This window comes from Dromaius novaehollandiae, chromosome 7 (genome assembly GCF_036370855.1).
Source record: "Dromaius novaehollandiae isolate bDroNov1 chromosome 7, bDroNov1.hap1, whole genome shotgun sequence".
Classification (NCBI taxonomy): domain Eukaryota; kingdom Metazoa; phylum Chordata; class Aves; order Casuariiformes; family Dromaiidae; genus Dromaius; species Dromaius novaehollandiae.
Genome location: NC_088104.1, coordinates 27,989,823 through 28,005,311, shown reverse-complemented (window position 1 = coordinate 28,005,311; position 15,489 = coordinate 27,989,823). Strand labels below are relative to the sequence as shown.

The 15,489-nt window shown below is 42.5% G+C and overlaps 1 protein-coding gene across 1 annotated transcript in view; it reads right to left on the bottom strand.

Moving 5' to 3' along the window:
- UBE2E3 (ubiquitin conjugating enzyme E2 E3) overlaps positions 1-15,041 on the bottom strand; it is a 64,569-nt gene extending 49,528 nt beyond the window's left edge. The window contains exons 1-3 of the mRNA XM_064515033.1: positions 14,815-15,041; positions 13,452-13,654; positions 11,238-11,288 (exon numbers count right to left, since the gene is read on the bottom strand). Of these exons, the coding sequence (XP_064371103.1) occupies positions 11,238-11,288; positions 13,452-13,645 (245 nt within the window). The 5' untranslated portion in view covers positions 13,646-13,654; positions 14,815-15,041. The remainder of the gene's footprint in view (positions 1-11,237; positions 11,289-13,451; positions 13,655-14,814) is intronic.
- Between the last annotated feature and the right edge of the window lie 448 nt (positions 15,042-15,489).

The window sequence follows — 15,489 nt, the reverse complement described above, 5'->3', positions numbered from 1 at the left end:
TGTGATTGCTCTTTAATCATGCTTGTAGAATTTTAGATCACATAGTATTTTTTCCCTGTGGTGTAAGAACTTTGATTAATCACTCAGACTACACTTAATATGCTGTAGGTTAGGCTTAAACATTCTTCCATGAGATTAGTGTTTATTACAAGTAGATGCTAGTCTCGTAAGACTTTGCTGTCCTTTATATAGGCTAGAAATTAAACTGGATCACATTTTTTCAAGATTTTGGAGACCAAAACTTCAAAAACAGAAAAAACCCACAACTGTTTAAGTGGGCTTTAGTATAGCAGGTTTGGTTCTATGGGCCCTTGAAGTGTGTTTTGGGGGAGGCATTATTAAATCTTTGTATCCCATTACAGCTTCTGACACGTATGTTACTGTGGTAGATACAGATATGCCCCAGGTATCTGTGAACAAGTTAGGACCAGCAGCACTGCACAGTGATAACCCAATGCATTTCACCCAGTGTGAAATAACCACCCCTGTGCCACTTAACTTGTCCAGTGGATTCCTCAGCCTGGATGAGGTCTCTGATGCTGAGGCACCAGGTAGGAGGACAAAAGCGAGTTAAAGTATGAGCGTACCCAGGGCAGTGACTGCACAGTAGACACATCCTTTGTCAGGAAGGTAGGGGGGAAATCTAGCTGTCCATTGTCTGTGACAATAGCTGCTGCTTCACAGCAAGAGTCATCATCAGCTGAACATATCTCCTATTGCATAGCTACTAATCTATTGTAATGCTCTTTTTTTCCTCCAAACTCACTCTGCTCAAAGCATTTATAATCTACATTTTTTATTTAAATTGCCAACAAAAATAGCTTTCTGATGCTAGCTCTCCCTTACAGAAAGGAAAAAACAAGTGTTTGCCATTTGTTTTCTGTTTGTCCCATGAAATCTGATCTGCTGATGCTCTACTGACTTACGCTGCTTTCAATATTTTGGTGACTTCCTTGTCTAGGTTTTAACTCAGGTTAGCACTTCAATCTCAAGCCTTAACTGCTTCACTGCAGTTTTAGGCTCTACTGGGATTTTTTTACTTGGGATGATTGAGAACCCATTGCACAGTTCCCTGTGCTGCTAATCCAATTGTTGGGCAGCTTAAGTGGTGAGCTTTTGATCAAGCTATAGCATGGCTCAAGCACAGACAAGTCAAGCTGGCTTTACAATGACAGCGTACCTTAATTTGCTTACTGATTTCCAGTCTTGCCACTAGAGCTATGTGGAAGGTTTCTGGCGAGGGAGAAACCCACCTCAGAGACAGTTGTGTTGTGAATCCTTGAGGCTGGCCTTTAGATTTGCTGTCTGCTCTTTGCCTTTCTTGGCTACTTTCCCAGTGTCTGCACCCTTCTGCATGCCTCAGAGAGGAACTACTGAAGTTTATAGCAGCATTAACTCATCGGCTGGAAACTTGCCAGGCTGCTTACATTTTCACTACAGTCTTCTGAGCCCTGATTCCACAGGGCACTTAGAGATAGGATCCATGGACAGAGGCAGTATGCTGTACAACTATTTTGTGATGTGCTTGAACCATTTGGGGGGTGTGTGTGTGTGTGTGTGTGCAGATGCATTAGAGCTTGCATAACTACTGCAAATTGCCTCTGTGAAGCAGGGGGAAAACGTCCCTTGCTTTTGTTTACCTCAGTATTAGAGGGACTTACATGTCTGGAACAAAAGCAGAGAGTCCCAGCACAGAGCACATGACCCAACAGAAATAAAGATCTACTGCACAATCAGTACTATTACTTTCTCTCAGTGGTGATACACCCCTGGGGATCTGATGCTATGTTCCTAGCTTATTTCTCGTTATCAGCAGAATGTGACAGCTTTGTGCGAGGGAAGTAGGATTGGTCCCAAAATGGAAACAAAGCTAAAGAAAAAAAATGTGATTAGAAAAATCACTAGGTATTTGCTTTTATAATTGACAACAGAAGGAAAAACTATGCTTCTACTAACTTTTAATAATTGTTGTTTCTGTTGTTGTTTAAAATGATAGATTCTGTATATTTTCCAGGATGATTATACTACAAAACCTTGATTAATATACTGTTTTTAAATGAAGGGAAAAAACACTTCTTGATGAGCTCTGTTTTAGCACTATCACTTAAATCCAGTATCATACAACTTGGTCAAAACAATCCTCAAGAAGTCACTTAGTTCATTTCCTGCCTAAAGAAAAGATCAACTATATTTAAACTATTCCTGACAATTATTTATCTAGCCTTTGTTTTTAAACCTTTGGTGACACAGATTCACCACCTCCTTAGGCATACTGTCTTTAGAGTTACTCACTCCTAACATCTAAACTAGATTTTTGTTATAGCAATTTAAGCTGCTCTCCATAACCACCACAGATAGGACTAGCAATAATGGGCTTTGCAGTAACTCCTTCTGCATCCAAAGACTGTTATATTATTTCTTTCCTCAACTCTGGATTCTTTCCAGTTGGCCCACGTCACTTAAGAATGCAGTGCTTAAAACTGGGTAAGTACCTACCTGGACTGTACCGGTGCTGAACTGAATGGGATGACTTTACCTCCCATGTATTCCACTTTTTTTTTTTCTTTTTTTTAAAACATCTCACTATTGTGATTGCTGTTTTATTTATTTCTCTTTTTGTGGCTCAGTACTGTTGACTCCTGGTAAGCACAAAATCCTCAGAGCTGTTACAGCTTTCCTGAAGAACTGCTCCTTATCCGGTCTTTTTTCCCCATGGATTTGTGCAGCTGATTATCCCTACTAAGTGCTGTGCCTTGCAGTCCTAATTATCAAATTACATGCTATTTTTAAGGTAACTTCTTATTTGTCCAGGTCACTTTACATTCTACTTCTGTCCTCCAAGGTGCCCACAGTCCCCTTCTCCTTGCCATTACCTGCATATGTAATAGCTATATGCTCTAGTCCAGTATCCAAGTTAATGAAAACGTCAGTTACTAATGATGGCAGGACAGTCCTCTACAGACCCTCTCCACAAATCCTTCCAACTTGAATGTAAGCTATTGCTAACCACAGTTCTCAGTGGCATTTTGTCTGTGCAGTCTCTTCCCTCATTTGCTTTAGGAAGTGACACTTAAATAGAGACATAGTTGACAGTGGTGAAAATACTGTTGAGTCCTAAGAGATCTGACTAGTCTGTTTTACAATTAGTGGTATTGAAATTAACAACTGCTACCATTACAGCTCTGAATTAGACAACAGTATAGTGCACTCCCTGCATGGGGACACTCTAGAAAATTAATTCAAATTAATGCAAGCAGGTAAGGACTCATTCATCACTGGAAGTTACTGGCTCAAAGTACTGTGTCTGTTTAAAGCTATAGTTCCTGGCTTGTTTAATGGCATGCGTGCTCCTGTCCTGGATGGCAATTAGACGTCCTTGCTCCTGTCTACTAAACTCAAACATGCTCAAGGAATTTTTCACAATGGCTATGTTACCTGTTTCAAAACATTCTACCTATATGCAAATCCTAGTTACACCAGATAAAAAATTGCATGGAGGTTTTCTTTAAATGAAGTAGCCAACTTGCTTTCAATAAAGGGTTTAATGTACTTTAATTGATTCTCTTATTTGCGCTTTGTTAATTTGGGTTAAAATTAGGCATCCTGAGGCTGTAAAAGTAAAGATCAAATCAAAGAAAGGTAACTGATGTACTTGGGCAAATCAGTCTGATGGGGAAGTGCTATTCAGTGTGCTTGCCCTATATGCTGTTTATTACAAAATAAATGTGACAGATTGGCAGTGTTGAGCAAGGTACAGTTTGGGTGTAGAAAGAAAAATACATACATGGTGTATTTTAATCACTATTATCATGGTCTGAAGAGGCTTTGTACAAATGGATATTTGAAATGCAGATTTTTCCTCTAGATCTAAGAACAATTTACTCCAAGTTCTTACAAATTTTTGCACAACAATGCTTAAAGCATTGTTTAAGCAGACCGGTCCTTCTTGGACTCTTTCTATTGTTTCCAAATAGAACTTGGACATAATGAGGTCAGTTTTCTAACACCAGCAGTTGAGTGACAAGTGTTCGAACTATTTAAACAACCCTAGAGTAGATAGAGGTTGACGTGAATTTCTTTTATAGTTAGATACAGGCTGTCATGAATCTTTTTTCTTTAGTTTTGACAGTAATACTAACGAAGACTGGCAAAAGCTTTTATAAGGCCTTTTGACTAAAACACAGATTTATTTAAGACCATGTATGAAAGCACTGTGGACAGTTCTTATGCAAGGGCCTAAACTGTGAATTTGCAGGCAGGAAAACTTACTCCTGTGAGTAGATGTGTTGACTTGTGTTGCATAACCCTGTCTTCATTATGCCACAGATATTTACTTGTAGGAGAAAATTCACTGTGTGGGGGTTGGTTTAAAGACCTTGGTATGTAGCTTGCAAGAGGTTGCTTCTAGCACAGAAAAAAGGAAAAACTTAAGGCATTTTAAGTTAGTGGATCTGTCACCTACTCCCAAATGAAAAAAAGTAACTTAATATTCTTACAATTCAATACATTTGGGAGTTGCACAGTTTTCCACTCCTGCATTTATTTTTAATAAAAGCACATTAAATAACAGTGCACTTTAGCTATACCTAACACTTTTAAACATCTTGCTGAAATTCCTTTAAATTTATTTCCTCCCTACTCCCTAAGTAGTTTTGCTGACTACTTGCAAATAACGTAACAGGCACTCTGTATGTGTGAAGATGGCAGAAACAGGCTGTTACTACAGATGGACAAAAATACCTGACTTCCGATTGCTGTGCTAAACTATACTGCTTCTTGCTAGTTTGACCTAAACTGTACTCTGCTTGTAGGAAAGAAGAAAGAACAGAAAAACTGCTTGACAGAAATAGTTCTAGCTAAACTAAGTTTATCATTAGATAAACCTATCTTTAAATCACTGCGAGCCATTGATTTATGTTCGGAGATTAACAACAAAGGAATTGCTTCAGAAGGAACTGCAAGACTATGTTCAATAATATAAAGTAATATTTGAATACTTAAAAGCTAGCTTCAAACATGATCTTACAGGATTTGTGAACCCTCTTAATTAATACTTTTGTAACTGCAAACTCTGGTAAAGGAAGTGTTTAAAAATAATTATGTGCATCTGCATTCTCAGAAACATTTTGCGAGCTCCAGCTTTCCTTTCTATATTACATTCAGTGGTGAGCAAGTGCTTGGGGGTAAGACAGAATAAAAAGTATAATGTAACTCTCAGAAGATACATTATCAAGTTGGACTGGGGTGCTGTTTAAGGTAGGTAAGAGACAGTATATTAGGAGTATGTGCAAAAATGCCTGTGCTGAAGTTGAATGAGCAAAATTAATCAACTCCTTCTACAGGGAACCATTTAATCACAGTTGGGGTTTTCAGTGCAGAGGTAAAAACAAGAGACCAACAGCTTTTTTCATGAGACTAAGTATAGCTTAATATGAAGAGATTTACCAGTAAGAAATGAACAGAATAAATGCAAAATCGAGGCACTGCCATTACTCTAAAAATTCACAACTTTGAGTTGGGGGGGGAAAAAAGCACATGTTAAGATGACGTAGTCGCATGTTTGTGCTATTGTACAGAGGCCTGGTATTTGACTGCATTCAGAATAATCTTCCTCCTACAGATTTTAAAAAGCAACAAAATAATAACTGGTTTTGACAAAGGCGAGATGAAAATTTACTACATTTAAGAAACAAAGGAATGGAGTGACTTATTAATAACCTGGTGTGTCTGGCAAAATGCTTTGTGTGAACAATGCCTACTCTGGGAGGGAAAAAAGCCCAGCAGAGAAGCTTTGAATCACCTATTTAAACCACCCAAGCAAACTTTGGATGATACCTTCTCCCCCTGCCCTGAGGGAAGACTATGGAGTACTTGCATGAACCTGCTTCACTGACAGTGGTCACCTCCATGGCAGGACTGCAACAAACCACAGCTGTGCAGTAGCATCTTCAACAGGCACAACTTTTTGCAGAGTAAACACATGCCTATAACCTTACTCTGTCCAGAGTACGTTAACAAAAGGAGGGCTTCTACCAGCGTAGCTGTGGCACTTTTCTTGGTAACACAAGCCTGTGGAATGGTCCTTGAATCCAGAGCCACCTCTGCCTGTAGAAGAGGCTGTCCTGGCTCTGCCAGCACAACTGTTCACTGCTTCTCACGGTTTCACACAGCTCAACTGAAAGAGCTTATACTGTTGGTCTAGAATTACCTTCACAATATTGTTTTAAACACATGCAGCAATGCTTCCCCAGGGATGGGGTAATAACCTCCTCAAGTGAGGCAGAAACAAACGTCTGGATTCATGGGTCCTTAACCAAACCAGCAAGGGCATTCCTCTGCCAGGGTTTTACGGGCGTTTTTGCTTTCTGCCAAATATCTGACCATCGGGTTAGGCTGGCAAAACTTTGCAGCATAGAATGGGCCCAAGATGCAGCAATAATGAAATGGACAAATGCAGTCCTTCGAGAGCACAAAAATCCTCTACGAAAACAAAACCCCTATGTATCTTGCTCCCATTGTGCACAGTACAAAATACACTGGAGTGGTATATGCTTTTTCTTCCCCCCAAGCCTAATATGGTCCAAAGCAATTCTGTGCATATGACTCCATTTTTCAAGAAACAGGATAAACTGCAAACTCAAAATGATGCAGTTATTTAATGCAGACATGCTACGCTCATACACAAATTAGGTATTACTCAAATTGACAGGCTGCACGCAGAGACTATACAAAAATTTTCTTATATTTTGGGTTTTTAAAAATCAGCTTTAACTTAGCTTAATTATGCATGCAATATAACTGAAAAACAGTGCAGACGAGCTTATTACAAGAAGGGTATGAGTTACGAAGCAATCATAGCAGGAATCAAAAACAAACAAAGTTTTTAAAGTCTGCTAGTCATAACCTCAAGTAAGTAATTAAAAATGAACAACTCATAAATTATCAATCTACTTTCAAGCCTAGGAAAGGATACAAACAGCAAAAATCAACTGCTGCCTTTTGTAGTATTGCTCAAGAAATCACATTAGTAACTACCAGTGTAAAGGCGTGAAAATAAACACAGAGATATTAATCCCTACTGAGAAAATCTTCCCAACAGAACTGGGTTTGGTCAGGTGCTCACAGGCTAGAGGATGTGACAGACCAGGGAGCCCTTGCAGTGATCCAAGAATCTCCGTCCTCATAAGAACTCGCATTTCCTAGCAGCAGCAGGAGGAAAGTTACCTCTCTGACCGGAGCTGTAAGGTATACTTTTGGCTTTTTCTTTTTTAAACCACTTATTTTCAGATGTCTGATTTTTAACTTAACAATAAAAATTAGAGACAACTGACCAAACAGAAATTAAAATACTCAGTTCTCCCACTAGCATGGGAAAGGCGCACTGCTTTAACTCATCTCTCTTCAAATTGCATGAATTAAGATCTCGGTGGATACAATGATTTTGATATTTGCTCTCATTTCCTATGAAGCTTGTACCAAACTGGATTTGATATAAATGGGATTGTAAATTTGAAAAATAGGTTTGAATGGGTGTTACTAAATTTACTTAATATAGGGTTGAACTTCAAAAACATTCTCACGAAGATGAAGAATGCTTAATTTTGAAGGGAAAAAAGGGGGAGGAGTGAGGAAAGACAAGGAGTACATATTCTAGTTACTGTGGACCAGCAGAACAGCCAGGAACAGCTAAAGGAAGCCGCTATAAATCACTGTTCCTGGGAATGGCTTCATTTGCACCAACCCTAAAATCTAGGAAATATGTGAGTGTCCGAGCCAGCTGTGCCCTGCTTCACCTGAGCTGCAGCCTCTGAGTTCTGGAGGTCAGAACAAGTGTCTCATATATAACCTTAACTATAGCGCAGTGACCTCTACTCTAGAAGCTTTATGCCATGAACTGAAAATAGTTATTCCAGATACGTCAAACCTATTTAAAAAAAATCTCCGCAGCATGGATTTGCCATGCATTACATGAAAGATCCTTGCAACATTATTCTGAGAATGCATAACGGTGGGTTTTGGCACATTTCCATACCTTGAAGCATGTATAAGCACTTGGCCATGGTTTGAAATTGAGCTGCCCAGGAGCAATAGGGCCAAGACCTTTTTTAGCTTTGCTTTATACTATTAAAAGCACAAAAGAAATTAAATACAGCACACTGCATCAAGTAGTACAGCTTTGAGTTAAGCCAGCAAAAGCAAGAAAATTCAGGATGAAATACTTATGTCCTCAGTTTAACTGTCTGTCCTAGTGCAATGGTGCATGTTGTGCAGCAGCTTGCTCATTTCAGGCTCATGTATGAGACAGGAGAGGACACAAAAGACAAGGCACTATTCCATTTCCTCCCCATTATCTTTGGTGGCTTAAGAACAAATCTAATATTTTGTCTTCAAATTGCACCAAAATCCACATGAATTTAGAGTATTACTGTATGTTAGAGTAAAGCTATCGGCATTAAATATTTAACTTCTACACTTGGTACCCCCAAGGATGTAATTTGTATTTGCACACTGACATGACAACATGATTTGTCTACCAGGACATTGTCCAGTCAACTGAAAAGAATCAGAAATGCGGGACCAACCTCTACTGTTGAGAAGCATGCAGAAAATTATTATTTAAACATTTCTACTGTTTGTCTTTCTCCTACTCCAGTGCCTAAAATAGAATTTAATGTGCCGTCCAGCCTTGCTCAGCACACCCAAGAATGGAGATCTCCAGGGGCCCTAGCATTTTTACAAAACAGATGTTACAGTAATAGATGTGACTGTGGGAAATTTAACTGCTGAAGCAGCCTACGTATCTCCTGCATGTGAATTACAGTGCAACAGTTGGTGTCACTTTTAAGTAGCTAAATCAACTTTAGATCATTTTGACAGAATTGGATTAGGGAGCAACTCTATGTGCAGTTATACTGGCAGATGAGAAGTGGCAGTAGCCATCAAAGTGTTAACACAACACAGGAGAGCTCAATACACAGTTCAGTATTTTTACTTAAAGGAAAGGCACATGCAAAATAGCAAGTGTTATCGTATTAAAAAAAACTTAATTTTATCACTTATGTAACTAGGTAACCAGAATGACTCACTGTCCAGGAAAATCAGTTGCTAGTTGTATTCTGGCAAATTGCTCTAATCCTGCAACATGTAGATCACAAACGACAAGGCTGTGTTCTGGAATTGGGGGGACGGACCTGACATGAAGATATCCCTTTGGAGAACTTACGATACGGGGTTTATGGATATGCAGCTTGTTGCATGAAGAGGCAATGAAGTGAAGATACATCATATGCCTGCTCTCAGTTTATTGCCTAATCTAAACTGCTGCAGCCTACAAGAAAGTGTATTACAGACCCTTTCCTTCAACTGCTCTGCATGCAACGGCTGCATTTACCTCCTGAAACAGAAAGGCCCCTTCTAAAAAACGTGAATTCCAGTGTACCGGTAATCCTGCAGGCAACGCAACTCTCTCTTCAAACTGCTCATTTTGAAAACCCAGAACTGCTATTAAAGAAGCTGAGGTCTCCTGCAGATATTTTTGATTTTGCAGAAGGTAAAAATACACTCATCTTACATTTGATCTTGTGTAAAAGGGTTAAATTCCTTTTTGAAAATACTTCTGGCAACAGAAGCAAAGACTTCCTCCCTGGCAAAAAATAATCTCTTCCCCTACACTCTGTAGGAGAGAAACTCAAATTATTTTAGATGCACTGGTGGTGGTGTGGGGGGGGTTCATCATTCTCAACAGCATTTTTGGGCATCTGGTAGTACCAGCTCACAAGAAAGGCTTCTCTGCAACATTCTTGTGCTGATACCAGAGAGGAGCATATTTTCCAAGTAGTTAAATATCAGATGGTACTGGAGGGCGGGGGAAAGGCTTCTCTTTCTAAAAGCCAAGCTGTAACTTGCTGTACCCAAAACTGCTGCAATACTTCTTTTAGAAAGTATAAGGCAGAGTGTTTATTTCCTTTAAACGCTTTCTCTCCTGCATGCCCCACTTGGGGGTCGAAGCATAAAGTGCATGACAAACTGAAGAGCTACACCTTCAACACAGAACTGTATCCCGCTAGTAAGATGACTTTTAAAAAGACATTTGCTCTCCCTGCACAGTTTGCCTCTACTGAGAGGTGGGAAGCACTGACCCTGCATGCAAATACCTCAGACTGCCACAGGCAGTCTGCACCATAGCGCTCAGGGTAAGACACCTTTACCACAAATTCAATAGAACACAGCTCCGGTTTGTCCCTGCCTCTCATTAAGTATAAAGAGAGGAGAACAACTCACACGTTACTGAATTAACAAGACACCTGCACCAAACCTTTCCAACTATTCAACAAGCCAAGCAACTCTAATATAAAATCGGAAAGCACTTGCAGCATTTTTCACATGCGTACAATGCTGGCTGTTACACATGAGTTATTAAACTGAAGACACCTTGCAGTCAAAATCTTACTGGAATGCATCAAATGAAAGCAACATTATTTAAATGTAGTTTTACTGCAAATTTTACAGTGGATGCTCACAGCTAATGAGAATTTTTATGCATCCTTTAAACAAAAGTTAAACATGTAAAAGATTTAAAGAAATTAGCTATGTTACTATTTAAGTCTCCCACAGATCAAGTGCTCCAGTTTCCTTCACTTTCTTTAAGACTAAACCACACAATCTTTCAAGCTTAAAACTTCATTTTTTTTTCCTCTAAAGAAAACAGAAGTCTCTCTCCATTTAGGAACTTCCTTAAAAATATCCTTTATCAAGAGACTACTACAGCATTGAATGACAGGCACAAAACCAAAGGTAATGCTTCAACTTTTCTAACTATTAGGCACCATATACTAGGAGCAAACATGTAAAAATCACATGATTCCTTACCTAATTTCAGAATAAAGTAGTAACTCTATCTCAAAAAACAAAACAAAAAACAGTTCGAACTGCATACAGGCATTAAGTTGAAAGCTTCAGCATATTATGAAGTTGATATTAACGTTTCACAAATGCAGTGACCAATCACAGAAAACAAACTGAAGAAATTTTACTATGTATGTTAATCACCACTGACTGCACCTACAGCATGCAGACAAAATATCAAACTTCAGTACTGAATGTTCCCTACACTCTTTCATTTTGCTGCACACAATTTTTAATAGTCACCAGTTGTAAACACTAAAGAGTTTCCCATTTGTTAGCCTGAGCACATTAATCTCCTACCATTGTCCACAATTTAAGAAGTTGTTACATACCTGCAGTTAGGGGGAGGATCGAGGGTTATTTCAGCTAGCTCCTTCTGGATTCTGTTGGTGAAATGAGAACAGACACAAAGCATTTGAGATAGTCTATAGAATAAATCAGGGAATTACACTGCCCTCTACCACCATGCAGTTAAATGCAAGATTGGCTTTGCCTTCAGTAATGCTAACATGGCTGCTTCCTCTTTGTTCTCAGAGGCATAACCCAAACCCCATAGCAGAGAAACTTTGCAGCTTTTTTCCTGCCTGATACTGTGAATAAACAGAACACTTGCAACGGCGCTTGATAGGAATTTCCCACAAGTATTCAGAAAAGTAACTATTTTTCACATCTAAACACTCCTTACCAGAGAGATTTTCTTTTCAAGCTAATATGCAAATGAGGTGGGGGGGAGGCTGTACAAGCATATTTAACAATGACTTCAAACCAGCACTACAGACCCGTGATTGTGGCTGGAGTAGCGAACTGTGCTGTAAGCAAACACATTCTTTTGACAATATTTTACCTGCTACTTTGCAGTGTATTTAAAAAGTAGATTGCAGATCTGCCAGGCTGTCTCGATTACTGGAATAATCTCTCTGGATCAACTTTGCTTCTCTCCACACCTTCTGCTGCCTTTCTTCCCTGAAGCTTATAATTTTGAAATAATCTATGAGCTAGCTTTGCTCTATCCTCTAACAACCATTCCTGAGGTGTTAAGGTCCAGAATAGGAATACTGAGAACTTTTTGTCAATTTAATAGTTTTTTCAGATACGTAAGAGGTATAATGCTAAAAGATGCATGGTAAATTCCTCTTAAAAAATATCAGATACGAATTTTCTTCAAAAGAGGCCCATAAAAGCAAAGCTGTTCTTTCCTTTAAACAGGAAGCATTAAAATATGAACTAATAGGAGCTGATATGAAAGCCCTTACACTAGTCACATTAAGTTTAATCAGACTACTCAACTATTTGAGATCTATGGAATTAGATACACAACTTAGCAAAATGAAGGCAAGAGGGGAGAACTTAGTCTTGAGTTTCTACATGATGCATCATGGGTTTTTCAAAAAAAAAAAAAAAAAAAAAAAAAAAAAAAAAAAAAGGCAAGTTATGAAAACTACACAGTGCTTCCAGAACTTTTCCTTCTTTAGCCAGTCCTATTTCAAAGGTGTTTTTTTAAACACAGAAGTGAAAGGCACCTAGTCATATTCCGCAGAAATATTAACACATTTCAAGAAGTATTTATTGAATTTAAGTACAATACAAAATTCCTAAGATGTTACTAAAAATTTGAACTACAGTATTCGTGCTGAATAAGCAAAACTTGAAGCTGCTTAATAAACAACTTGTATGCATTCTTAGGGCTAATCTACAGCTCTTCTTGCTACAGGATAAACTTAATATTTGTAAAGAAAAGGAACTGTGGAGAAAAGATTGGAACGTTATGTTTCATCTCAAAAGACCATGGGGAATCAAGGGATTTAAAGTTTGCTTGTTTCATACAGCTGAACTTGCAGGAAAGTGTTAGCATGCAAGTCTTGAGAGCTGGACTTCCAGAAATCTTATATGCAAATAAAAATGCACCAGACATAACCAAACAAGCTTTCTAAAGATTTTGGTGGTTAATAGTAGAGCCTACCTATAGAACTCCATGGTTTGAATCTGCAGATCCTAAAGCAAAAGACCCACTTAACTTTCTCCTGGACAAACTGCAGAAACTTAGTTTTAGGCATGTAAAGACATGTACTGCATATTGACAAGAAAAGCTAGTCATAAGGCCTGCAAAAGTCAATTTTTTTGGTGACTTCTTTAATTAAAGAGCATTTCCTGTCTTTAGTCTATAGGCTACTAATCTACACCAGGACACTGCCCTATAGCAGTAAGGGTGGGAAAACAAACTCTGTGAAAGAGATACCTGAAGCTCACACATACGCTCTTGCGCATTTTTACAAAGATAGAAAAGCCAAAGAAAACCCACCACACAGCCAGTAAGTTACCAAATTCTTAAGCAACTCTTCAAAAGAAATACGACAAGTTTGTTTAACTATTACCTCCGTAAGATCTGGATTAATAATGCCTGACAGACACCTGTATTTAAAATGTTTGTACTTCACTTTCTCATGTAGCTTTACAAGAATCCATATGCCCTGAGAAGTGCAATTGCAAATACTGTGACTCAAAATACTGCGCAAAAATACTATAGAATATTTTACTATCACTTTTACCTTTTAGCACTAGTAGATAGTTTAGCAGTAGTTTTGCTGGATAATTTGGTGTTCTTCTTCTGCTGGGTTGCAGAAGGTTTTCTTTCTTCTTGTTCCTCAGGTTCAGGTGCTGGCGGATCCCTCTGGTCGGCATCTGAACTACCACTGCTGGTACTTGGACTTTCATCATCTGACCTCTGCCTATCACTGGACATCGTGGGGAACTTTGGGGAGAAGGAGAAGAAGAGAGGCAGAGTTAATGCTGTAGTCAGGACAGCCTCTTGCCATTCCCCCAAGTTGCACACAGCACTTTTAAATTGATGACAACTCTGTTTCAGTGAGAAATTAGCTAAAATGCACCTCTTTGTCTCATCCTCAGCAAGGGCTGCAGTTTGACAGCTACGAAGCAATATTTACACTTCTGAAAATACAGATATTTCCAATTTTTAAACCCACTCACATTTTTTTCATACTTTAAACAATATGCCAATTGTCGACTTTGTTCTAAGGCATGAGACAGATTTAGCAGGGTACTTAGGCAAGGAACATTAATAACTTATGACACATTGTAAATAACAGACCTCACTGAAAATGTTTTTTAAAAAGTCACTAATACCCTGTAAATATTTACACTGGAGCAGAGCATTTTATTGGGTCCAAACGAGCAGATTCCCCCTCTCCCGGAGGAGACGCATTGCCAGCAGCGCCTGGGCCGGTTTCAGGCTGAGGCAGACACTTGCTCCGTCCCTGCGCGTTTAAAGGGCCGGGCGGGGGGGGGATTTTTTTTTTTTTTTTTTTTTTTTTAAACGAGATGCGTTTAAATCACCTCGGAGAGCGGCAGCGCCGGTTTTTCGGGGCCGGCGGCACGAGCCGCCCTCGGCCCCCGCGGAGCGGCCGGCGGGGGGGGGGGGGCGATCAGGGCGCCCCCCGCGCGGGCTCCCCGCCGCCGCGCAGACCGACATGTTTGAGGCGAGCGGCGGCGGGGGAAGGGGGGCGCTGCCCCCGGCGGCCGGGGGGGCCGAGGAGGAGCGCGGCGCTGCCGCCGGCGCGGGGAGCTGCGGCGGGGCTGGCGGGCGGGCGGAGGAAGGAGGCAGCGGCCGCCCGCCCGGCCGCGCTTTGTGGGGAGAGCCCGGCGCGGCGGGCGGCGGCGGCTCGCCCGGCCCCGCACCGCGCCGCGCCGCCCCGCTCCGCACCGCTCCGCGCCGCGCGTGTGCGCCAAGTGAGGCGTGAACTCGGGCCGGCCCCGCGGCCCCGGCCGCCGCCAGGCAGCGAGCGCCGGGAACAAGAACAAAGCTCCTCCGCCAGCCCCCCCGCCTCTCCCCGCCTCCCCCCACCGCGCTCGCCCAGCCGCCTGCTGCAGCCACCTCGCCCGCCGCTCCTTTACCTTCGCCGGCGTCCGGTCCCGCTGCTGCGTCGGAGGGGCGGGATGGCGGGCGGCAGGGCCGGGCCCGCGGCGCCCGCGGCGGGGACGGAGGCGGCCGGGGGGCTATAAAGCGGCGGCGGAGGCTCTGTGGCCGGGCAGTGTGGAACATTGAGAGCCGGAGCAGGGGGGAGACGGGGGGAGGTGCAGTGCGGCCGCGGGGCCGGCGGGGGGCGCTGGCGGGCCCCGCTCTGCGGCGCGGGCTCCCGCGGCGGGCCGGGGGCCGGGGCGGGCGCGCGCCTCCGCGGCGGGGGGGGGGGGGGGCAGCGGGCGCCTGCCGCCCCCGCCCCCTGCTGCCGCCGCGCCCGCGCTCGCCGCGGCGCCACCAGCCAAGTTCCCGGCGAGCGGGGGAGGGGCGAGGGGGGCGCTCGCTCCCGCCTCTCGGCTGCCGGAGCGCGCCCCCCTCCGGGCTGGGGTGCGCGCAGGCGCTCTCCCGGCGGGCCCGAGGGCGCGCGTGCTCCGGGCCGGGCAAGGACAAAGCGTCGGCGCGGGGCAGCCCCGCGGGGGGGGAGGGCGCCCTGGCCCGGCCGGCGGCCGCTGGGCGCGCGGCGGGGCCCGGCTGGGGTAGCGCCGCCCCCAACGGCCGGACCTGGGCCCGCCGGGTGTCCCCTCCCCCCCCCCCCCCCCCGCGGTCTGTGG